Source organism: Lynx rufus, unplaced genomic scaffold (assembly GCF_022079265.1).
Source record: "Lynx rufus isolate CCGP_SWC_20201006 ecotype Redwood Valley unplaced genomic scaffold, mLynRuf1.p SCAF_9, whole genome shotgun sequence".
NCBI classification, from domain to species: domain Eukaryota; kingdom Metazoa; phylum Chordata; class Mammalia; order Carnivora; family Felidae; genus Lynx; species Lynx rufus.
The window spans coordinates 16,484,477-16,509,301 of record NW_025814897.1 but is presented as its reverse complement, the minus strand read 5'-3'; the positions used below and the strand labels follow the sequence as shown (position 1 = coordinate 16,509,301).

Genomic DNA, 24,825 nt, shown 5'->3' with positions numbered 1-24,825 from the left:
CAGAGTACTCCAGGGGTCTTTCCAACATCCAATGATGACCCCATGGCAAACTGGGCCAGAACTTGGGTCTCTTGGCTTCTGACTTGAATGCCTCAAGTCCATGCCCTTGCAGCCAGGACAGGCCCACGGTGGAGGCCCCTTACCCCTCCTGGCATGAGCCTGGCTGGGGAGTGGGGAAGGACTGAGTTCTGCACCCTCTCACAGCTGGGTGCACACAGCTTCTGACCCTCTTTTCTCTCTCCCCACAGGGATCAGCACTAACCAGCCCAACCAGATGCACCTGAACTCGGCTGCTGCCCAGAGCCCCATGGGCATGAACCTGCCAGGCCAGCAGCCCCTGTCCCACGAACCCCCGCCTACCATGTTGCCCTCCCCTACCCCTCTGGGGTCCAACATTCCATTGCACCCCAATGCGCAGGGGACAGGAGGGCCCCCTCAAAACTCGATGATGCTGCCTCCAGGGGGCCCAGACTCCCTGAATGCCCCCTGCGGCCCTGTGCCCAGCTCCTCCCAGATGATGCCCTTCCCTCCTCGGCTGCAGCAGCCCCACGGTGCCATGGCCCCCAGTGGGGGTGGGGGCGGGGGGCCTGGCCTGCAGCAGCATTACCCTTCAGGCATGCCCCTGCCCCCAGAGGACCTGCCTAGCCAGCCGCCCGGCCCCATGCCCCCTCAGCAGCACCTGATGGGCAAAGGCATGGCTGGGCGCATGGGCGACGCCTACCCGCCGGGCGTGCTCCCCGGGGTGGCATCAGTGCTGAACGACCCCGAGCTGAGCGAGGTGATCCGGCCCACCCCGACGGGGATCCCTGAGTTCGACTTGTCGAGGATCATCCCCTCTGAGAAGCCAAGCAGCACCCTCCAGTACTTCCCCAAGAGCGAGAACCAGCCCCCCAAGGCCCAGCCCCCCAATCTGCATCTCATGAACCTGCAGAACATGATGGCGGAGCAGACCCCCTCACGGCCCCCCAACCTCCCGGGCCAGCAGGGCGTCCAGCGGGGGCTCAACATGTCCATGTGCCACCCCGGACAGATGTCCTTGCTGGGCAGGACAGGTGTGCCCCCACAGCAGGGCATGGTGCCCCACGGCCTGCACCAGGGGGTCATGTCGCCTCCGCAAGGCCTCATGACCCAGCAGAATTTCATGCTGATGAAGCAACGGGGCGTGGGGGGCGAGGTCTACAGCCAGCCCCCCCACATGCTGTCCCCACAGGGCTCCCTCATGGGCCCCCCGCCCCAGCAGAACCTCATGGTGTCCCATCCCCTGCGGCAGCGCAGCGTGTCTCTGGACAGCCAGATGGGCTACCTCCCGGCGCCGGGCAGCATGGCCAACCTGCCCTTCTAGCAGTCCCCGTGCGGGGCCGGAGCTGGGGCGATACTGCAAATATGATAACCTTAAGAAAGTTCCTTCCCCTCCAGTGTTGGGATGGCCTGGGTCAAGGGGTGGGGTGGAGGGGGTGGGAGGGGCTTGTGTGGGGCGTGGCATTTTGTGGAAACCAGATGTGCTGGCAGCTTAAGGGGAAGTGACAGAGCGGGGTGGGGGGTTTTGGATTGGGGTTCCATTTTGGCCACCACCGGGACTGCCCCTCGCCCGTTCCTCCCCAGTCCTATGGAGCCTCTCCCTTCCCTCTTTCTCTGCACCCACCCTCTGCAGCTGTGCTTTCGGAGTCCTGTGTCGAGTCCGTGGGGGGAGAGGGGGAGGAGGAGGTCTCCCCACTCTGTCCCTTTCCTTTCTGCCGCGAGCTTCTCTCTCCTCTTGGTTTCTCTGCTCCCACCTGTTTTTCCTTCTGTCTCTTCCTGCCTCATTTCCTCTCCCTGCTGATGTGGCTGACCCCCTCTCCCACCCCTCCCTGCAGGCGGCTGGCCAGGTGGGCAGGTGCCAGCCGCAGCTGTAAATAGAGCGCTGCGCTTTTGTGCCGGTTTGTGTGTGTGCTGTATTTCTGTGTTTTGATAGAAGTCACAAAAAAGAAAAAAGGATAAAAGAAAACCCTTCCCTCCCTCTTCAAATTCTTGCCCCTTCCATTCTCCTGGACTCAGGACCATGCAGTCTGACACAGGTACCCAGTGTTTGCATTGTCTCTGGGTCTGTAAGGATACCATTCCGGTCCCTTCCCGAAACGGTGAAATGAAAGATAGCCCGCACCTAAACTGAGGTCAGACCACCGAGGCTTCCTCCTGGAGAGCTCCATCCGGGCTGAGGCCTCCCAGAGCGGCAGTCTGTCTGTTGCTGAATGATTCAGGAGAATGTGTGCACGGGCGTGTGTGTTCGCCCCGCACAGGCGACACGGGGCCCTGGCTTCCCAGCTATGGATGGCTGGTGTCCCCTGCTGCTACACCTTGGCCAGAACTTGAAGTCCTCCCTCCCCAGTGTGGGATGAAGGGAAGGAGGGAGAGGTGGAGGCTGTGTGGCCCCCTTGAGTGGAGCCATGGGGTGGTGGCACGGTGGTCCACGTGGTCCTGTGCCTGCTGCGGTAGCCCTGGGCCAGGTGACCCCCAGGCCCTGTCTCTTCCAGGAACTGCCACCTACTTCTTATCACCAAAGGCGGAAGGAAAAGGGTTTGGCTGAGTAGATCTGTCTCTCTCCAGCCTCCATCCTTTGAGCATGGATTAGAGAAAGTGTTGGAAAAGCAGGGGGCCTCCTGTCGCCTCCTCTCTGCCTGCCTTCTCACCGGCAAGGTCCCCCTGCCCCGGGCTCAGGGCTCTGTGCCCGCCCAGGCGCAGCCACTGCCTCCCCCTCAGTCCCCTGCTCTTTCCCAAAACTCCCCACCTGCCTCTGGTCAGAGCTGAAGCCATACAGACTCAGTGTTTTGCCCCCTTGGCCCCAGGAGTAAAACACTTCTCCTTTTCTCACTTCCTTTCCTGCCTTGTGAGGTGGCAGGGCAGTTCCCTGGCCTTCTGTGCCCCGCCTCCGGGGCCGAGGGCCATTTCTAGACAAGGGGTCTTCTGCCGTGGCCCCATCCCCAGCCTTCCTGATCTGCAGGGTCTGGTCTAGCATTGGCAGCTGTGATACAAAGGGAATTCGCCCCACTTTTCCCAGTCTGGTGCTGTCCTCAGTCCACCGTCAGCCAGGTCAAGCGCTTCCTCTGGGGCCGGCTGGCTGCAGGCCCCTGCCTCCCCCAGCACCTTCCCAGGGGCCCAGGGCCAGGGCCCCGACATCTGTGTCTGGGGGCCACCTAGCTTCCATCCTGCCAGGCGCTTTGCCCACCCTGCCTCAACCTGGGCCTTGTACCCATGAACCACCCCCCCCCCCGACCCAAGACTCCCCAAACTGACTCTAAGTGTTTCCTGCCCAGAGGAGAGAGGGGTCAGACCGCAAAGGGCCTAATGCCCTCCCCATTCTCTTCTCCCATCTCCGCCACCAGACTAGCTTTCCAAGGTGAACTCCACAGGCCAGCCTACTTCCCTCCATCCATGGCCATACCCCCAGCCATTTTGTACCATTATATAAATATATATATATAAATATAAATATATAAATACAATATGTGAAGACATCTTCTCGGTTTTTATTTTGAAACAATTTTTAGGCTTGTTCCGGGGGTCTCTGTGCTGCCTGTACTGTATTGACCTGTTTTATAGGTGCCTTTTTATTAAAAAGAGAAAATTAAAATCCATCCTCTTGCCTTTTCGCTTCTGTGTCTGGCTACTCGACGGCCCAGCTTACTGTTGGATGCTGGGAGAGAAAAAGCGGGGCTCCGGGGGCTTTCCCAGGGTCCTACGGTGAAGATACAGCCCTCCCTCCTGGGGTCACAAGCTCTGACTTCCACCATGGGGGCCTCCCAGGGAGCTTGGCCAGCTGCCTTGAGCGGGACTGGGCAACCCAGAGGTGCCCTCAGCAAGTGCTGGGGTCCCGGACATCCCGCCCTGGCGAGCCCAGAGGCTGCGGAGGAGGGAGGGAGAGCCCTCTCTGGGCAGGCAGGCACGGAGCAGCATCTTCTGGTTCCATCTGAGTAGTATCCTCTCGGGGGCAGGGCTTGGCTTCCTGAGGCTCGGGGACTTCCCTGCCCAGGCCTGCTTTTCACCCTGCCTAGACGAAGGGGATGCCTCGTGGCTCTTGCTGAGGCCCAGAGAGACAGGCAAGCTCTGGGTTTGGCCTGCAGGCAGGGCGCTGGATGTGATGACCCCCAGAAGCCCCTTTCAGTCTGTCGTCCTTCTCTGGGGGGCGGGTCTCCATCTCCGTTCTGACTCTCGGCGAAGTGCTCCCTCCGTGCGATTGCGACCCCTTTGCTGTGTAGCTTGCAGAGAGGGGGGCGGGAAGGAACGGACTGCCTCCTTCCTTATCAGTGTCCAGACCCGCCAGGACCCCGGACCCTACTGCCCCTGGCCCTCTTTACACTGGGCAGAGAAGACAGCAGGCCTTGGTTTTTACTTGTGCCTCCTTGGGGCTAAGGAAGGAGAATCTTCCCTGTCAGTGGCTTCTCTCTGCTGGCTGGGCCTTCTGGACAGGACACTGGCTGGCTGGTCTCTGAGGGCGCCTGGAGTCTGCCCTCAGTCTGCAGACCTCCCAGGGCCCAGTGACGCGGGGCTGGCCCGGGGCCATTTTGGTCAGGGCCAGGAGCAGCTTCCGGGATTGGGTCAGTCTGAGTTTCCTGCCTGGTCAAGATGCTGCAGGGCTGGTGGCCCGGCAGAACGTCTGTGTTTGTTAGTGGCTGAGACATTAAGGCCGCGTTCTTTTGCCAGCTGGCCTTTCCTCGGCCTTGACCTCCATCCATCCCCTGGTGCTCAGCCTCTAGCTTCTTTCGGCAGGTGGGGCGAGAGGAGAGGTGGGTAGTGGTGCACGTGGGTGGTCCCTGAGCTGACGGAGTGCATTCTGGGAGGGGACTCACTTCCGCAATGGGCAAGGGCAGAAGTAAAAGTTGTTTCTTGAGCTTCCAACGGTTAAGATGAAACAAGGTGTGTGTGTGGGGGGGGGGGGGGGTCATCTCAGCCCCGGGGGATACAGCCGGGCACAGGTATCCTCTGCTTTTGCCTTTGGGCTGCCTCCCCTCCCCGGCCTGCAGCCCAGCCCTGGGGCTGGAAGAAGCGATGTCCTGGAGAGAGGGGTTGGTTCATCCAGCTGCCCCATGTGAGGACACAGCCAGGCCACGGCGAGCTCTTAGGATCCCAGGTCCCGTGGAAGGGGCTCCAGTAACACCGCATCCCCCAAGGAAAGCAGAAACGAAGGGGGCCGGGACCTAGAAGGTGGTGAGGGAGGTGGCATTCTCTGACTCAGAGAGACTGCTCTTGCGCCAGGTAGGGAAGAACTGGCAGAGGGAGGCGGGGCCGGCACAGCCCAGCTTGGTCAGGAGGCGCGACAGGTCACTACGGAACTTGACGCCCGCGAACGTGTAGAGCATGGGATTGAGACAGCAGTGGGCCACGCCCAGGAACTCGCTCATGGTGATGGCCACGGAGAGGTAGCCGTTCAGCTCACAGCTGTTGCTCACGGTCTTCAGCCTCGCCAGGGTGTCCAGGAAGATGACGACGTGGTAGGGCGACCAACAGAGAAAGAAGACACTCGTCACCAGGATGGCCACCCTGACCGCCTTCTGCCTCTGCGGGCGCCGCTGGGCCTGGCACAGCCGGTGCACCACTCCTACGTAGCACCAGGCCATCACCAGCATGGGCAGTAGGAAGCCCCCGAGGTGGTAGAGGAAGCGGGAGGTGAACCAGGCGTTGGTTTCGGCTCGGTTCTCCTGAGAGAAGGTACAGCGCGGCAGAGAGTCGTTGCGATGGAGGCGGCTCACTTTGGCGAAGAGGATTTCCGGCAAGGCGAAGAAGATGCCCGCCAGCCAGATGGTGGCACAGGTGATGTGGATGGAGAGGAGGCGGCGGTGGCGGTAGGCGTGGACGGCGTGGACGATGGCCAGGTAGCGGTCCACGGCGATGCAGGCCAGGAGCAGGCTGCTGCAGTAGAAGTTGATCTTGTGCAGGGCGATCACAGTTTTGCAGAGGAAAGTGCCCAGGAGCCAGCCCACGGAGCCCTCGATCACGGCAAAAGGCAGGATGAAGACCAGGAGGAGGTCGGCCACGGCCAGGTGGAACAGGAAGGTCTCGGTGGAGCTGCGGGTTTGCCGGTGGCGTTCCAGGATCACCAGCACCAGGATGTTGCCCATCATCCCCAGGAGGAAGATGAGGCCGTAGGCCACGGGCATGAACACGGCCTTGAAGGAGGACAGGAGGGGCCCCTCCGCTGTGGAGCAGAGGTGATTTTCCACCGCGGGGCTCTCCGTGCTGTCGCTGTAGTTGCCTAGTTCCTTGTACTGCAAGGGCAAGGAGACAGCAGGGCGGGGAACTGAGGACCCATCTTCCCCCTCACAGGGGGACCCCGAGTCCCCTGTAGATTTCTCCTGTCCTCCCCACCCCCACGCTGCCTTTGTCCCTGGGCTCCCGATACATCCCACCGACCAAATCCCGACCTCCCCTTGTGCGTCCACGAACAAATCGCTTTGCCCTTTCCAGCTGCAGGTTTCGACTGTAAACGGGACTGATTCCTCGCGGGGTGGTGACGAAGATGGAAGGAGATACGTGGTGCGTTTGGTAGGGAGAGGCTTCACGGACTCTAAAGGGCTGTGCACCTGTTAGGTGCTTTGAGTTTACGTGTCCTCGGGTAGGGAAGGCCGCCGGCTCACGGCATGGAATGGGAACTTCAGTTTTGGAAATGGGTCTGGTTGGGGCAAGGGGCCGTCTGCTCCAATTCCCAACAGAGCAGCGGGCGCTAAAACCTAAGATCCTGCTTGAGGGGGCAGCTGCTGGTGTGGCCTACGGGCTTCCTCTTGATGCGTCTCCCTGTTCCTGAATGTCTTCACTGTAGCTGAAATTGTAGCGCTAGCCTCCTGCTTTGTTCACTCCGCATAACAAGCTCAGGTATGTGCTATTCCTGTCTTTTTTTTTTTTTTACTGTTTGTTTATTTTTGAGAGAGAGAGAGAGAGAGACAGAAGGAGAGCGAGCAGGGGAGGGGCAGAGAGAGAGGGAGACAGAATCGGAAGCAGGCTCCAGGCTCCTGAGCTGTCAGCACAGAGCCTGACACGGGGCTCGAACTCGCTGTGAGATCATGACCTGAGCCGAAGTCAGACGCCTAACCGACTGAGCCACCCAGGCGCCCCTGTGATTTTCCTATCTTACAAAGGTCAGGTGTGTTTGAACCCACGTTGATCTCCCTCCAGAGCCGATTTTTCCACCACTACGCAGCCCTGCCTGGGCTTTCCTCCCTGCTCCTGCCCATCACTCGGGAGCTCCCTCCTCTGCTTCCTTCTCGGCTTCAGAAGAGAGGAAGGGGTGTTGCTGTTCCAAGAGAGGGTGATGCGCCCACTTTGTCTCTGGAAGCTCCTCCTCCTCCCCTTCCTCCTCCCCTCACCTCCTCCTCCTTCTCCTCCCCCCTTACCCCACCCCAGCAGCGCTCAGGTTGTTTACCCAGCTAACCGCAAAGGAAGACACGGTGTCTGTTTTCATACCTTTCACTCGCAGCTGTCCCCCTGCACCTGCTCCTCCTCACTTCCCAGCCCTGTTCTCCACCCCTCCCACCGGCCCCCTCCCCATGGTTTCAAACCAATTATAACCAACTTATGTGGGTTGAAAAAGACACTTCTTTAAATGATGAGCCCCGGGGAGGCAGAGGATGGGACAGGATACTCTGCACAGAAGCTCTAGATGGTCTCACACTGCCCTTCTTCCAGGAGAGTGAGGGTCTTGCACAAAGCAGGAGATGGTTACGCTGCCACCCAGGGGCCCCAGTTGTGGGTCACATTATTCACTCTCAGTGGGCAGACCCAGGTCCCCAACCTGTGTCTTTCCTTCTGGTCCCCGGGGCAAGTGGGTCTGGGGGAAGGGGGTGGGGGATACATCGGTGCGATGGCAGAGCCCTCTGCCTCCCCCCACCCCAGCATCCCTCTGCCACAGCCTCAGTCCAGCCCTCCTTCACCCTACCGCCTCCATGGCCCCATGCCAGCAACTTCTCCACCCTTGTCCATCCGCCAAACACAGGAGGAATTTTCCAACCCGCAGATCCCATCAGTGTCCTGCTTAAAGTCCTTCGTTGGTCCCCGGTTACCTGTAAGCAGTGGTTTGCTTTTCACCTTTACCCCCCTCGCCCAGTTTCACATTTAATAGCAAAGCCAATTATAAGAAGTCATGTTTGTGATGCAATTACTCAACAGGAGATTGGCGTAAGCCAGTCTCCGTGCATTCACACAACAGAATACGATGTAGTTCTCAAAAAGAAATGAGATTAACTGCATGTTTTAGGCGCCCTGTCCTCCAGGTTCATCATTCCCGTCTCCAAGACTTTGTTCCAACTCTGCCTTTTACAGAACAATTCTTTCTCCCCACGACTGCCTGTCTCATTAATGCCTACGGTTCCTCCAAGGTCCCACTCAGCCCCACCTTCCTACCTCCCTCCTTCCTAGCTTGGAACTAGATTCTCTTCTTACATTCTCTGCGTCTTTTTAACCAAGTTTTTTCATCTTTATTTACTTTGAGAGAGAGAGCAGGGGGAGGAACAGAGAGAGAGAGAGAGAGAGAGAGAATCCCAAGCAGGCTCTGCACTGTCAGCACAGAGCCTGACCTAGGGCTCCATCCCACGATCCCACGATCCCGCTAACTGTGAGATCGTGACCTGAGCGAAATCAAGAGTCGGACGCTTAGCTGACTGAGTCACCCAGGCGCCCCTCTCTGTGTCGTTACTACCGCCGAGAGCAGTTTCTCAGAGAGGGCTGGGGGCCCTTGTATTCCAAAGTTTGAGGCAAGTCCCTCTCTGTGCCTCTGCAGAGACTCAAACACTTCTTTTCACCCTTCCTCCATTCCTGCCTCCCCCCAATCTTGAGCCCATCTTGGGTTCTGTCCCCATACCGGGAGCTATTTCCAGTATGCTCGTTGACTCCTATTGGAATTGACCAGGAGGTACACGGGGGAAACAGTGAGGTGAGTGGTGAGCAAAGCAATTCAGACCAGGGGCGAAGAGATACGGGGCCTGGGGCAGTCAGTGGGGCTGGACTCCGCCTAACTTTGGGGGGGAGCCTGGCGGCCCACTGCCCCTTGGGCAACGTCTGGCCGGTGTAGGTACAGCCCGCCTACCTGACCCCGGAGGCCCTTTATGAGAACCACTCAAATCCTTACCCTCGAAAGCATCCAGGCTGATTGGTTTATTGCCCATTTAACATCCGCGCGGCGGGAGGTGCCCCCAGGACCCTAGAACTCCCATCTCCTGAGAAGCTGGGTTTCAAAGAGGGTTGAGGGGAGCTATCTTTTCCTTCTTGCCAAGAGGTATTTGTTTGGAAAAGTGCTCGGGCAGGGAGGGCAACAACATGGGAGGAAGCCGGTTTGAGGGGTGCTGGGAGTTGTTAGTACATCTCAGCAGGAGGTGTCAAACAGACATTTTGGGGGCTCAGAAGTGGCACATGTGAAAGCCACTTCCCATACCTAGGGGACCAGTCACCCCACCCCTCCCCGAACCATGGAGAGAGGTAGGGAGGCAAGGTTGACTCTGGCCCGGTGGGAAGATGAGGAACCTAATCCTAAATACGTCGAATCCTAAATACGTTGGGGAGTGGGGTGCAGAAGGGAACCCTCCACGGCTCACACCCTGAGGGAGCTCAGTGCAGGCAATCTGGCCTAGCGCTTACTCATTCTTTGACATCAAAAGCTGCAGGAACCCGGGGCCCTCAGGCACACACATACTCTGACAGCAGCACGCACCGTGTAGAGACACAGCCACGTGCCCAGGCCAGGCCACGAGGGCATGTGGCCTAGGCAGGTACCCAGCAGAGAGCCTGCACAGAGGCCGGGGGCTCATGCCCCAGAGAAGGCAAGGAGACCTGAGGAGCAGGATAAAGCTGAGCAGTGAGCCAGGAATCCAGGTAGAAATTGCTCTGAGCACCGGGGACGGGGCGAGAGGAGTTAGAACATTCTGTGTTCTGGTGTTGAGGAGAAGAGAGGATGGGCAGGGGGGGAGGAGGGGAGCAGGTGCATCGGGGCGCTGCACTGGCCAGCGTGAGGATTAGCAAACATTTGCTGATTAGACTGTGTGAGCTGGTGGGGCAGGGGCTAACCGGGGCATTCCTCCGGAGTCTGTCCCGGACCCTCACCCCTTTGACACTCTCCACCCTGTCTCAGCTGACACGGCTGGGGGACCCTTCCAGGCAATGCAGCGTCCTCCACAGCCTGGAACCAGAGGCCCAAGCTGACCAGATGGCATTGACAGGGGAAAATATAGAGACCTAGACTCGGGTTTAAGATTTCAACCGTCGGGGGACAAGTTAGGGAAGACCTGGCTTACCGACAGTTGATGAAGAAAAAGGCCCGAGAGTCTGCTGGTTGCTAGCTTAAGATGAGTCAACAGGGTGACGCGGCTGCCAGAAAGGCTCCCATCACCTTACTTAGGTGAACAGAAACCTGTAGGTGGGCAGCTGACACCATCGCAGTTTGTTTGGTCTGGACAAGGGTGACCGGTTTGCTGAGGGGTCTGGAAATCCCCACCCTGGGAGGAAGTTTTCTGGTACCGGGGTGCAGAGTCTTGGGAGAAGAAGACCCGAGCCCAGGACAGATGCCTTCTTCAAGGACTGGAAGAACCACCATAGGCAAGAGGGCGGGACGGGCTCACTGTTTGAGGCTCTCGAGGGCAGATGGGGAGGGATGGGCAGAGGCTGGGGGTTGGGTGTTTCAGTTAAAGGAGAAAGGAGCTTCTCACAGGCAGAACTCCCCCACGGTGGGTTGGGGTCCCCTGGGAGGAGGAAGAATGAGCTCAAGTATTCGGGAAGGGATTCCAGCCCTGGACGGGAGACTGGGCTCTGCCCTCGAGTGCCCCTCACTCACAGCTCCCAGATGCTCGGATTCTCGGGCTGTCATGCTCTGCCCAAGGATGAGCACGATCTTCAGGTAGCTCGGCACCTGTGGGGGAGCTTCGCTTCTCTAGCTGTCTGTCCTGTGGCCAGACTGACCTTGGCGTTCAGCCCCCCAGAGAGCACCGGCCTGCTGGGTGCTGTGGCTCATCCGGGCAGAACCCCGGGAGCCCAGGGGCCTGAGTCATACTGGCCGCAGGACGCGTCTGCACACAGACGCAGGTCATTGCTCTGGCCTTAGGCAGCACCCACAGGTTCTGTCTCCTTTTGTGCCCTTGTCTGGATATTCCCAACCAAGAGGCAAGAGCTGTGAATGGGGTCAGCCGGGCATCTGTCCTTCCAGCCTTCAGTGGCTTGAGGATTGACATCGGGCTAAGGGTGCGAATGGGGGTCTGTGTCCCTGATCCCATTCTTCCTTTTGAGGGTCCACACTCCCAAAAGACCATCTGGGACTCTGGCTTGCCACTTGAAGGAAGAAGAGATGTGGGGCCTGGTTTGCCCCCCTCCCCCCTCCCCCCTCCCCCCCTTCAGAAGTGAAGCCGCCAGGCTCCTCTTTCCTCTGTACCCAGGGTTTTGACCATTAGGAACATGGTACTGCCCCGGATGTGGTTCTGGGGGGAGACTTTAAGCTACTTCTACGTTTTTGTTTTTTTTTTAATGTTTATTGATTGATTGAGAGAGAGAGAGAGAGAGAGAGCACGAGTGGGGACAGAGAGGGAGAGGGGCAGGGAGAGACAGAGAGAAAGAGGGAGAGAGTACCAAGCAGGCTCCCAGCTGTCAGTGCAGAGCCCGACACGGGGCTCGAACCCACGAACCACGAGATCATGGCCTAAGCTGAAACCAAGAGTCAGACGCTTAAGCAACTGAGCCATGCAGGTGCTCCAAGGCTACTTCTATCTTTGCGCTGAACCTTTAGGTTTTGGGGGAGGGTCCCCACGTGGCACCCCAAAGTCAATTTGCACTTTGGGGACAGTCACCCAGTCTGGGGGACAGGTAGATGTGTACCCTAGGTTTTGTACAGTCAGCACCCACTTGAAACATTTTGTCCGGTCACTCCCGAAAGACTATTCATTCTTGTCTCCTGATTCTCAGGGCCTAATCCGTGGCCACTTTTATCCCGTTCTGCCAGAGAGGTGGGGTCTGTGTCCTTAAGGAAGGCAAGAGTTCCCGGTGGAGACTGCGGTCTGTATGTCTGAGCCCAGATTCGCCCCAACACTGAACCCTCCTCAGGCTGGACCTGGGTCTCTCCCTCACCTCCGATTCCTCAGATCACCTCCAGTTGGGGCCCTCTCCACTGGGATTCTTCTGGGACTTTTGACCTATTTGGGGTGGGGGATCCTCCCCTCTCCCAACGCATGGCCCGAGACAGCCTGGGCTGGTTTTGGTTCCTCTTCCTTACACCTTGATGAAAGGAGGTGATACACGTGGACAGGCTTTGTAGCCTGTGATGCTCTGCCCACAGTGAAATGTTTTGGGGGGACCATCACTGACGAGAGGATAGGGGAGTCCAGGTCCTGGGGTTGGACCAGATTCGTCCTGCTTTTTAGCAGCTTCCCCTCCTGGCTGGTGTGGTGGGGCTGGAGGTGAGGTTTACCCCCAGCCCCTGTAGGTCCCCCAGCCCAGGCCCCGGGGCTGTCAAGATCAAGGTTCCTGCACTCTCAGATCAAGGTTCCTGTGGACAGAGACTTTTCTGGGTCTGCCTAGGTCTGCCTTCCTAGCAGGATCGGTCCCTGGTACACCCACCCCAGGGACCCGGCTCCTTGTGCTTAGTCAGCCATCTAGAGTTTTTGTGTAGGTCCGCCACTCGTGGGGATTGGCTGCTCCTCTTTTAAAAATGGACATTTCAAGTGGCTGGAGTTGATCTCAGAATTCAAGAGGCGGAAGGGAAGACAGGATGACCAACACCTGGCTGTGGCCAAGGGCCCTCAGTTCGTAACAAGTAGTCGGGTCTCTCTCCCTGGGCTGCTGGTGGTCTTTAATATATGGGACACGCCCTGTTGTCCCCTGCCCTCTGCCACCACCTGTCTCTAGTAGGTCACGCAGTGGAGTGGCGCATGCAGTTAGGGGAAACTCTTGCGGTTTCTCAGAAGCCAGGAGTGGCCAGATCTTGGGTTGGTTACTATGCGTCCAACTGGGTCAGGGTTCGTGGTCAGCTCAAAGCTGTAGGCAGAGGGAAACATCCACTAACCTACTCGGGTGAGGCCAGGGGCCAAGACTGGGGGCCAGGGTGGGAGGTTGGCACCTTGTCAGGGCGGTGGGGTTTTAGCCTGGTTGAGGGTACTGCCCAGAGTCTGTCATTTCTCTCGGGGCCAACTTTATGGACATGTGGCCTGTGCAGTCACGCCGGGCCCTGTACTTAGAAGAGCTCCACGCTCGGTTTAGTGCTCTGCGATCGCTATCTTGAAATTCTTAATAATTTTTGAACAAGGGGCCCTGCGTTTTCATTTTGTATTGGGTCCCACAGGCTAGGCGGCAGGTCGGATTAGACTGATGGTTCTGGCTCTGCTTTTATCTGATTGGGTCTGAGGGACCTGACTTGGGGTAATTAGCTCTTCCCCTCACATTCTCGGCGGCTTCCTAGCTCTGGGATCTGCGCAAGCGGGCGGGCTTTTCCAAGCACATCTGGGAACCCGGCTGGTAGAGTTCCAGCATGGATTCCAGCCGGTGGAACCGAAGGGTGTTGGAGAACATTTCAGGGTGAGTTTAGGGTCAGGAAAGCAAGTGGGCGTTGGGAGAAAGGATTTGGATCTTTTCTGATCCAGCCCAGAGTGTAGCGCAAAGAGAAGTCCTTTCCCTAGAAGTGCCATTGGCCATGGGAGGAAAGGAGGAAAGAAGTTCCCCAAAGATCCTCATAAAGAGCCCTCTCCTGCCGACACACAGGAGCTCGAGTCTCTGCTTTAGCTCTTCCCTACACACCTCCTTTGCGAGCCCAGTGACAGCCAAGCCAGCTGAACCTCTGCTTCACAGGAGGGACTTGGGTTCGAAGCAGAGTGTGATTCTGGGAATCATTTTCTTAGCCCATCCGAGAACACCTCAATTCTAGAGATTCCAGTGTTCTGACGGGGACCACAACATGCTTTAAAACATTTCTAGGATTAACACAGTTTCTCCCACCAATCTGGCATCCCTGTGCCCCCCCCCCGACTCTGACCCCATGTGGTCCCCTCCCTTGCTGGCCACCTGGTCTCACAGTTCCTTGGTTTAGCACCCAATTACTGTCTAAGAGTTTCCAGTGAGTGGGGGTTTTGTCTTCATGGGTAGACCGTGAGCTATCTGAGGGCCAGGACCAAATCCTCGGCTTCTCCATTCAACACAGAATGTAGTGCCCTGATGATACAATCATATAGCAAGTGATGAATAAATATCCCTGAACAGCACCAGGTTCCTGACAGTAAGAACACTTCCAAAGTACTTTCCCATCTAGACCCTTATTCCAGCCCTAAAAGATAAGAGGAGGACCTTCTTCTGAAGAATGGAGAGGCAAAGTGACTTGTTCCAGGTCACATAGCAAGCCCGGGAGGATGCATGACTGGAACCCAAAATTCTGATCCCCTCTAAAGGATGTCTATTTAAAGCAACAACTCTACTTATCTGCTTCCTCCTTGGAATGGGGAAATAGAGTCTTAAAAGGCAGGTGCCATTGGGCCTGTCTAGATTCTGCTGATCCACAGCGGGAGGGGACTCCACAGCTGTCCCCTCTTCCCTGAGCCCTGGGCACAGGAAATTGAGAATTCCAAGTGGGGTCTGGGTGACCATCTGTCTCTACTCACCATGTCCTCCAGGTTGTAGTTGATCAGGTCCATGTCCAGGGTTAAGGGGTAGTTCATGCTTGTAGCCGTATGTCACCAGACTGGTCACTGTCTGATGTTGAGAGGCTCTCTGCCTGGTGCCTATAGAGAGGTGGCAGCCGTCAGCTGCAAATTTAAGCAAATGAGTTGCGCACTGTCTCCTGGGGCCGCGTAGGACCCGCTGTCTGCCTCACAACTCATCGCTTTTTTTTTTTTTTTTCCACTGGGTCTTTTTTTTTTTTTGAAGAAAAAGGGAAAATCCCCATAGCATCAGTGCTAGTCAAGCATTTCGGCTTCTTTCCTGGCAATAGTTGTCTCAATGGGGCTTGTGACAGATATGAAGGCTGCCCCTCACCTCTCCTCCTTGTACCTCCCAATAAGGGAGTTGTACCTTATAATGAAAACCACCACACCAGTCAGTGGGGCAATGAGGGGAAACTCCACATAGAAAGGGAACAGGAGGAGAGCCCTTCCAGGACCTCCTCTCCAAGTCACCTCCCAGCCTTCACCTCTCTCGCCACTAGGGTGACCAATCATCCGGTTTGCCACCAACCGAAAGTCCCTTGTCCTGGGAAACCCCTCACTCCCAGGCCAATGGGGACGCTTGGTCATCCGACTTGCTGCTATCCTTTTGCCTGGTCAAGGGCAAAACCTCTTCCCTTTCCAGCTCAAGTCCTGGAGAGAAACGCTAGAAACTTTCAAAGGGAACATCATTAAAACATTACTGGAAGACAAAAATAAAGTCACCCGAATTACCAGCACAAAAACATAAACAGGCACCGAGTCGTCTTCTGACTCAAAAGAATGATGTTCCGGCTACACATTAACTTGGTTGGCACCTAATTATTAACAGCAGCCACTACCCAGCTGGAGCAGAGTTTTACACAGGAGGATCCTGAGGCTCAGAATGGGAGAGGAACATCCCCAGGACCCACAACTAACCAGTGGCAGAGCAGGGACCCGAACCCAGGTGTCCTCACGGCACATTCAGAGTTTTCTGTATACACCAGGCTGCCACTCTCACAGGCTCATGTGACCGTCTCGTTTCCCTCAACTCTGTCCTATCTGAGGACCCCTTCCTTTAAGAAGCCCCTTTGTAGGCACAGATCAATTTCCTCTCCACACCTCATCTCTGGGCCCTTTCTTCCAGGAGCGGGGCATTTCCTCTCTTGGGCCACAATGTCGTGAAAACAGTGACTGTGCACACAGGGGTACCCACACATGACATGCCACTTCTTTGCTCTTGTCATCAGCTTCCTTTCCAGCCAGATTACCATTTGCTGGGACTCCGCCCTTTCTAGTGCCTTCCTTCACCTTTTCCTCCATATTCATCCCCCCTCTTTCTCTCCTATTCGCCTCGTTTATAACCCCCGCTGCACCCCCAACAGACACAGCTTTCTTGGATTTCAACAACTTGAGGAACCCAGGCTTCTGTTTGCGCTGTTGGGGCCTGTCTTTCCCTCTTCATTCGCTCACCGCCTTCGGCAACTGCTTTCAAGGAGGAAGAACCCGAGGACAAGGGGTGGGATTTCCTCTTCTGTATTTCCAGTCCTGAAATGCTCAGAAGGAAGCTGCCCCAATGTTTCCTGTGTCCCGTGCTTGCTAAGCGCTCCCCGTTCTTCCAGCCCCACGCCCCAACATCTCTGCCCCTCCAAACCATTGATAACATTTAACTTAGTTTTTGCTACTTCTAAGGACATTGATCAGAAGGGAATACAGCATACAGAATCATATGGGAACCAGAAGGAAATTTGGAAGATAAGCCAGTCCCTTCTCATTCCCCCTCCCCTGCCCCCAGCAAATGCAAGATTCTTGTCACTACATCTTTATCACACGGTCACCCGGTATTGGACAAACATCACTAAGGGTGAGAAACTTGTTCCTCTCAAGAGATTGGTGTTTTAAGGCAGGATGACTTAATCATCGCAAGCATGTTCCTCATGCTGAGTCAAAGTGTATCTCCCTGTAACTCATCCCAGAGGTCCTGGCACTGCCTTCGTCCTGATTGTCTAATAAGCACCTTCTGAAGATGGATCCCACATCCGCATTAGTCTTCTCCTCTTCAAAATACACATTCTGCGTGTCTCCAGTCATTCTTCAGAGAACGTGATTTCTGAGTCTCTCATCAGCCTCTGGGTGATTTCTGGTTGTCGGTCCACACATTATCTGTCTAGGACAAAACATGCAAAGGTAAGAGTTTCTTTGTTCGAGACTCCGTACGTATATAACCATGATTAAAATGGGCTTTCCTCTAGGCTCCCGCTCCCCTTGACAACGTGCCTAACAAACTTCATTTTGGTGGTTCTCCTGCATCATCTCAGCCTGTGAAGGGCAACTTTTCAAATCCTGATTCTGTCATCTGATGATGTGTTAACGACATAGGTAAGCATGCCATTCTTCGGTCTCTCCGAGTCCCGATGGAAAATATGGGCAGGACAACGTCAAACACGGAGCTCTGCTTCCTGCATTAGAGGCCCATTGTTCTCTAAGGCCAGGGAAGGCTTCGTGGAAGAAGTGGGACATGAGCCGGACATTGGAAGTTTGGATAAAGACCTGATGTGACTAGAGGGGAGGGTGCACGGCTAGGGGGCATGGGAGATAATGAGGACTGCATGAAAAAATACGTGGGGGTGTGGTCATGGTAGTGATGATGATGATGAAGGACAGCAGGAGGAGGCACGAGGTCAGAGTGTGCCTGGGGAACGATAGGAATTGCTCTTGGGGCCTTCTGCTCTCCTATTCTTATAGTTGCCCATTTCCCATGATGCACTGCAGGCCCAGAAGAGGAGTTTGTGAGGAGGCTCAGGACTACTTCTTAAGTGCAGCAGCAAGCTATGGTAGTAGTTCCAGCCATGATGGTGTGGGGCAGAGAGGTATCTACTAGCTTCTCAATGGCTGACCTGGGTTTCATGGACAGAGGGAACCGTGACTGTCCCCCAAACTCCCTTCTAGTCCTTTGACTTCCTGATGCTTCTTGCACCATGGACCCATTCAGATGTTCCTTCCTGTCTCTCCAGATGCTGGGACATACTGCAGGTCCCCAGAGCCCACTTGTCCCGGCCATTGGCCTTTGATGGTCAACTCGGTTTGCCCTAAATGGATACATACCTCTTGACCATGAATTCTAACATTGCCTTAGAAGGTTCAGAGAGTAACTGCCTCTGGTCGAAAAGATGATCTTATGACCTTCCAACCCATCAAGTCAGACTAGCACCCCACCCCCCACCCCCCAAAATAGAGAAGGCAATGCCTAGGCTGTGATCCCTTGACTTTATTTTTTTTAATTTTTTTTTTAACATTTATTTATTTTTGAGACAGAGAGAGACAGAGCATGAACGGGGGGGGCGGGGGGCAGAGAGAGAGGGAGACACAGAATCGGAAGCAGGCTCCAGGCTCCGAGCGATCAGCCCAGAGTCCGACGTGAGTCTCAGACTCACGGACCGCGAGATCGTGACCTGAGCCGAAGTCGGACGCTCAACACACTGAGCCACCCGGGCGCCCCAGTGATCTCTTGACTTTAAAGATGGGACAGCATGGTTTCCACCAGTGTGTAATAATCAGATGGCTGGGTGGGGGTAGGAGGGAAAGCTTCCAGATCATGCAGCCCAAATTTTATTTCAACGTGCAACGTGCTTGTATTTCTATTATGTAGTCTCCCAAGCCCCACACCCTGGGCAGCCTACCCAAGGCTGAATTATTTTCCAGGCTTCTCATCAAAATGACCGCTGTGGTTAGCTCAGGTGAGTCTTTCTCCGCTATTTGACTTCACAGTTCGTGGATTAGGTTACATTTCTGTTTATTTCAGACACCAGATACAATCACTTGTCTTAGAGTTCATTTCCCACATTCCACAGAAAAATTAAGCTGTTCTGCAGAGGGTGGGGTGCAGGGAATGGGTTGGGGTTTTTTCCTGAGATGCTGTCTTCTCTGATCTGGACAGAGGTCTTGTTGTCTTCTTTCTACGAGTTTTTCCCAGCTGTTCAGAACAGAGCTCCCCAGGTCTCCCCCCTCTCATCCCCCACCCCCGACCAGTGAGTGGACCTTGGGGGAGCACTGGGCATCTCTCTAGGCACCAAAAGAGAACAACAATGACATTTGCCTAGCATTTACCGTTGTACAAAGCTCTGCAATTTTGACATTTCATTTCGCTTCATATTTAACTTCATTTCGCATTTAATCCTATTTAATCCTCAAAACACCTTGTGTGGGAGGTATTGGCATCATCCCTGACCATATTTTGGGACAGGGGTGGGGGGCGAAGAAACAGAGGCTCGGGTCCTCGCTCATGAATGATTACAGGGAGAGTAATTGGCGGAGTGAGGGTCGGAAGCAACCCTGCGGACCCCAGACCTGAGGATCTCTCCCCAGGCCACACAACCTTCTCTCAGAGATTGTTTTGCAAAGGATGGGTAGGCACTCATCTGGCTCTCCGAGGAGAAAACTCTGCCTACACCCTTTATGGGCTGTTCGTCAGGTACTTTCTATGTGCCACGAGCTGTGCTAAATTCACACACATTATTTCCTTCCATCCTCTGAAGACTCATAAGGTGTTAAGGTATTTTTGTCACATTATCACACACGTGGAAATTGAACTTCAAGCACTAGTAGGAAGTAGTTGTGAGTGTTAACAGCTCACTCAGGCACCAGGGACCCAAAAGCACAATACAAATCAACACAGGAAGTGGGGTGGTAAAGATTCTCAGTGGCGGCACCCACGCATAGCTCCTCTCTCATTAGGTAACAGGTAGGTGTCCTGCGGGGAGGAAATGGGTTGCAGGTGCTGGTAGGCACATCAAGGTTATCTCAAGGTTACAGGGGCCATGAGTGTGCTTGGGAACCTCGGCCTACGGGTGGGCTGTGTGGCCAGGGTTAGAGAGGGAGTCAGGTGCTTGGTCAGGTGTTTGTGTACTATGAGCTGAACCCCTACCAGAGGGGAAATGTGAAGATCAAGGGTGGCGGGATTCAGCCTCTGCCCTGGGAGGACTTTGTCGGACGGAGAAGGCAGAACAGATACACCTATGCAAGTTTGCACTCTCACATACACGTGCAACTTGAGAACATTTGCAGAGCCGTAAATATGAATGTACCGTATCCACGAACCCGGTGCGGGCCGAGGCTAGCAGTGCGGAAGGCGACCGAGTAAGAAGGGTAAACCCACCGTTCCCACCCACCTAAGTGCAGCACGGGAATGTGCCACAGAAACTGTGGAAACAACACTGGGTTTTCTATCACAAGACCCAGATTGGAGGCCCAGCACTTCTGGTTTCCGACAAGGCTGCTTTCGGACCAGACCCTGCATCGCTGTTCTCAGACGCAGCAGAGAATGCCAAACGGCACCCCCGGGGAAAAGAGTTCTCGAATGTTATGCCTCAGAATCACCTGGAGGGTTCGTTAAACGCAGATTGCTGCCCGCCCCCTGCCCCCCCGCCAGAGTTCTACTTCTAGAGGTCAGGGGTGGGACCTGAGAAGTCTCAGTTCTAACAAGTGTCCGGGTGAGGCTGGGTCACCAACCCGGGAACACGCTTTGAGAACCGCTTCCTAGTCTACACAGGATGGGCACACGGGATGGCTTGCCCCGACACAGCCGGTGTCCCAGCCTGGGGCTCCCGACCCACCCCTCCACCGCTCTCAGCCTCTTCACACAGATGCTGCCACAGCTGAGGCCTCTCTAGAACAACGGCTAACACCTCACGCCCTCACATAGCTGGTACCACAACCCACAGCTGGCTTCCCCTGGAGCCCCCGACCTCCCCGGGGCCCAAAATGGCACTACTGAGATTTAGATCACGCTGCCCGCCTGGCCCCCACCTCTGGCGCCTCTCTGCTTGGTCTCAGCCTCTGCTCCAACTGGTGGTGCTTACGCTCTGCTAGGTAACCTGCAGCGTGCCGTGTGACCCAGTCACTTTGACCATGGCCCCCGGTAAGAAATACGTTTTACCTCACAACCTGGCTGGCATAAGTACCTACACACACACGTTTCACAAGTAATACTTATTCCTAGTAGGTGTATGTAGCATCCTCGTTTCTTTTTCTGTTTGTTTCTTTTTTTTTTTAATTTTTAACGTTTTTTTTAATTTATTTTTGAGACAGAGACAGAGCATGAACGGCGGGGGGTGCAGAGAGAGAGGGAGACACAGAATTGGAAGCAGGCTCCAGGCTCTGAGCCATCAGCCCAGAGCCCAACGCGGGGATCGAACTCACGGACTGCAAGATCGTGACCTGAGCTGAAGTCGGACGCTTAACCGACTGAGCCACCCAGGTGCCCCTGTTTGTTTCTTTCTTTAAACCAAATTGCTTTCACGGATCCACAAATCAGTCACAATCCTAGGTATACAAATTACCGATAAAACTTCTCTGAGCCTTAGTTTCCTAATCTCTACACTCGTGACACGCCTGCACTGCTTATCTTGCTACTGGATGCAAAAGTAATATCATGTTTTTTCCGAATAGAAATCCTCCATAGGTACAAAGTGCTATCACACACACACACACACACACACTTTTTATTTTATTTTGTAATTATGATTATTTTTGTTATCTTTTTAAAAATATGATTTATTGGAGGGGCGCCTGGGTGGCTCAGTCGGTTGAGCGTCCAACTTCGGCTCGGGTCGTGATCTCACGGTCCGTGGGTTCGAGCCCCGCGTCAGGCTCTGTACTGACAGCTCGGAGCCTGGAGCCTGCTTTGGATTCTGTGTCTCTCCCTCTCTTTCTGCCCCTCCCCTGCTCATGCTCTGTCTCTCTCTCTCTCTCTCTCTCAAAAACAAACATTAAAAAAATAATTTATTGTCAAGTTAGCTAACATACAGTGTTCTCTTGGCTTCAGAAGTAGATTCCCCTCACTTCCATACAACACCTAGTGCTCGTCCCAACAGGTGCCCTCCTCAACAACCATCACCCATTTTCCCCTCTCCCCCACCCCCCCCATCAACCCTCAGTTTGTTCTCTGTATTTAAGAGTCTCTTATGGTTTGCCTCATTCCCTCTCTGTAACTACCCCCCCCCTCGGTCTTCTGTTAAGTTTCTCAAATTCCACATATGCACACACACCACTTTTTTCAAGGGGCTTGGAAAGGAAGGACCTTTAGGCAGAACTCTGACGGAAGGGATAAGGGAAGGCCTCGGGCCCAGCAGAGGCCTGCAGGAGGTCTGAGCATGTGCTGGGGAGAGGACGGTGGGCACTTTGTCTGGACTGGAGCAGAGGGGGACATGGGAAAAGGACAAGAGGCAAGGACAGCGGGTGCTGAGAGGCATAGAGAGCCTGTCTGGGCATTTAGATTGTAGCAGAGCATCTGGGAAACAGAGTCTTTAGCAACAGAACTTCACAACGAAGCGGGAATTTATTTGTTCATTTCGAACTTCCAAAAAAACACCTATTTACTGCTTACTGTGTGCCCAGGTTTAGCAGCAAACAAGATAGTCTAGCCTAGTAGATGTTTCTAGTGAGGATGGGTGGGTGGAGAGGTCCTCACGTAACTTATCCGCAAATCATTCCTTCAGCCTCCGTTGCATTCCAAGCACTGAACTGGATGCTGGGAAAGCAACAAGAAACAAAACCAAACGTGACTCGTGCCCTATTGTAGTTTGCACCCTGGAGGGGAGGCAGGCATTAAACAAGCTTATGTGTTTAATAATAATATCTCCCAATTATAAAAATCTGAAAGTGCCATTTAGAGAAAGAACGGGGACGGGCACTTGGGTGGCTCAGTCGGTTAAGCCTCTGACTTCAGCTCAGGTCACCATCTCACGGTTTGTGAGTTCGAGCCCCGCGTCGGGCTCTGTGCTGACAGCTCAGAGCCTGGAGCCTGCTTCGGATTCTGTGTCTCCCTCTCTCTGCCCCTTCCCCACTTGCACTCTGTCTCTCTCTCTCAAAAATAAATAAACACTTAAAACAATTAAAATATAGGGGCGCCTGAGTGGCTCAGTCGGTTGAGCCTCCAACTCTGGTTCGGGCCATGATCTTGCAGTTCGTGAGTTCGAGCCCCACGTCGGGCTCTGTGCTGACAGCTCAGAGCCTGGAGCCTGCTTCAGATTCTGTGTCTCTCTCTCTCTCTGCCCCTCCCAGGCTCATGCTCTGTCTCTCTCTCTCTCAAAAACAAATAAACATTAAAAATTTTTTAAAAAGAATGTGAACTCAGTCTTCACAACCTAATAACCAGCATCATCACACTCCCGGATTCATTTACAGTTTATGAAGTCCTTTCTCATTCTTTGTGTCAGGAGAACCTCATCTCAAGCCCGTGGAGAAAGGCAACCAGGATTTCTCAGTTCTTTTATTTATAAGGAAACCAGGCCTCGGCCCGTGTCATGAGCTGCTTAAGTATATCCACTTAGAAAGGAAGTTGAGCCAGTTCTTCTGACTCCAGACCCGGTGCTCTGTCCTCCGAGGACACGAGATGAACAGGCCCCCAGCGGGCCGCTTAGCCTGCGTGTTGTAGACGAGAGGTCAGACAAAACGGCGAAAAGTTCATCTTGCCCAAGTCCACGTCCTCACAGCCCCATAGAGGGAAGAGGGAGGGAGGAGGGGGTAGGTCGGACGCCTGGTATCGGATGGCCCAGGGTGGGGTCCACAGGACGGAGCAGCCTTGACAGGCAAAGGCAGGAAACGGCTGAAGCAGGATCGTGAAATGACATTTGTCAAAGGCATCCACACCCATCTGCGGCAGTGAAAGTGTACCAGGCCCAAGGCGGAGGTGATGGGCCAACGAAACTCACCACCGCATTCACCTCTGCGATTGGGGACACGGTGAGGCCGGCCCACCTGCCGTATCAGCACCTTGATCACGGAGCTCATCTGAGAGAGGTTTCCAAATGACTCGCCGGGCCCCGCTGCCCCAGGAAGGAAGCTTTCTGGGCTGCAGTGTGGGGGCTGCTGGGCGTGGGCCAGGCACTTGAAAGAGAGTAAATGATGACACAGCAGTGGGAGACAGGGCTGCTGACAGTGTGGGGCCGGCTCTGGAGAGGCAGGGATGTAGCGCCTGCCAAAGGGGGGGGGGGGGCGCATTGGAAAATCACGTGGGCATCTCCCTGTTAGCGAGGAAACAAGGGCCAGGTGCTGTAGCTTGGCATTTCAGGCCCCTGTAACACGGCCCAGATGTGCTGTTGTTTGTTTTTCAGGCAATAAATATTTATAGAATGTTCACCGTGAGTTTCCAAAGTTAACTTCCTGCTGGTTCCTTTTCAGGTGAGCTTTCCTCCAACCTTGAGAATTAATTCCTCTGGAGTGCCCCACTCCCCCCACACCTTTCCTTAGGCTTTTCCCGCCCCCCCCCCCGCCCCCCCATATTGCGCAGACCCAAACCTAAACATCCTCGAGGCCCGAGGCCGCCTCGGTGCCCCTTCCTCCTCAAGATTCCCCTGACTCCAAACAATCATTTCCTCCCTTGAACCGAATCTAACACTTTACCTGTATTTCTTACTTTTACCTTGCATTGTAGTTCTTTATGTACTATGTTCTATTGGGCGGAGAGCTTCCTGAGACAGTCATTTATAATTCATTCCTTCCCCAAGAGCTTTGCAGCTAGGAGGGGCTCAGTAATTGTCTTTGACTGACTGATGAGGGAATGAAGGTGTGGGTCAGAGGAGAAGTGGTGGGAAGTCTGGGTAGGGCCCAGGGGAGTCTGACTCTCCCTGGTGGCTTGCTGGGGCTTGGGTATGCTGTACTTACCCTGGGACTGCCCGCAAGGTCAGGAGAAAGAACACAGGCTTTGAATCTCAGCTTTGGCTCTCAGTAGCTGCGTGACCTTGGGCAAGTCTGTCCTCTTCCTCATGTACACATTAGGAAACACCTACCTCAGAACATTGTGCGCATCGATATGCGATCAGTACATGAAAACACCCAATGCCTAGTGAGTGCTCAACCGTTTGTTTGCTAGCTATTCAAGTAAGAGTAATTTTTTAGCCTTTTTTTGTTTTCTTAGGTGGGGGTGGGATCGGGTGGGCATTCGCCTTACCCTTTGTAGTAGAGACAACTGTGTACGTGTAGATGCCTTTCTACTAGATTATGACCTCGCACAGTGTCAGGCACAGGGGGCAGGGACAGCAGTCCACAGAGGTTTGGTGACTGGGTGGATGAACACGTGAATGACAGGAGAGTCAATAGTCTCTGGAGTTTAGAATCCTACTTCCAAGTAAGCAAGGTGTTCTGGAAACGAAATGAGCATCAGCTGTCACCGTTACTAATGTTCTACCTCTGGCAGAGGAAATTCTAGTCCTCTGGACAGGTG

The 24,825-nt window shown here is 54.8% G+C and overlaps 2 protein-coding genes, 1 long non-coding RNA gene and 1 other non-coding gene across 11 annotated transcripts in view; 3 read left to right on the top strand and 1 right to left on the bottom strand.

Moving 5' to 3' along the window:
• Positions 1-3,611, top strand: part of BCL9L (BCL9 like) — a 28,567-nt gene extending 24,956 nt beyond the window's left edge. For all 5 annotated transcript variants that reach the window (XM_047072153.1, XM_047072155.1, XM_047072152.1 and 2 more), the window contains one exon: positions 249-3,611. In XM_047072153.1, the coding sequence (XP_046928109.1) occupies positions 249-1,342 (1,094 nt within the window). In that variant the 3' untranslated portion in view covers positions 1,343-3,611. The remainder of the gene's footprint in view (positions 1-248) is intronic.
• CXCR5 (C-X-C motif chemokine receptor 5) lies at positions 3,484-14,993 on the bottom strand. Its single transcript, XM_047072158.1, has 2 exons — positions 14,583-14,993; positions 3,484-6,239 (listed from the first exon to the last, which is right to left on the bottom strand). The coding sequence occupies exons 1-2, from the start codon at positions 14,637-14,639 to the stop codon at positions 5,172-5,174; spliced, it is 1,125 nt and encodes a 374-aa protein (XP_046928114.1). The 5' UTR covers positions 14,640-14,993; the 3' UTR covers positions 3,484-5,171.
• On the top strand, positions 6,091-20,728 carry LOC124506141 (uncharacterized). Of its 4 annotated transcripts, none has more exons than XR_006960723.1 (5): positions 6,091-6,182; positions 6,439-6,843; positions 16,580-16,982; positions 18,253-20,520; positions 20,691-20,728. It is a non-coding gene; the product is annotated as an uncharacterized LOC124506141 (long non-coding RNA). The 4 variants fall into 4 exon arrangements; XR_006960724.1 differs by having other exon boundaries at positions 20,687-20,712; XR_006960722.1 differs by lacking the exons at positions 18,253-20,520; positions 20,691-20,728 and having other exon boundaries at positions 16,580-17,810.
• Positions 20,729-21,168: 440 nt separating this feature from the next.
• On the top strand, positions 21,169-21,253 carry TRNAR-UCG (transfer RNA arginine (anticodon UCG)). Its single transcript has one exon. It is a non-coding gene; the product is annotated as a tRNA-Arg (tRNA).
• The last annotated feature ends 3,572 nt before the right edge of the window (positions 21,254-24,825 follow it).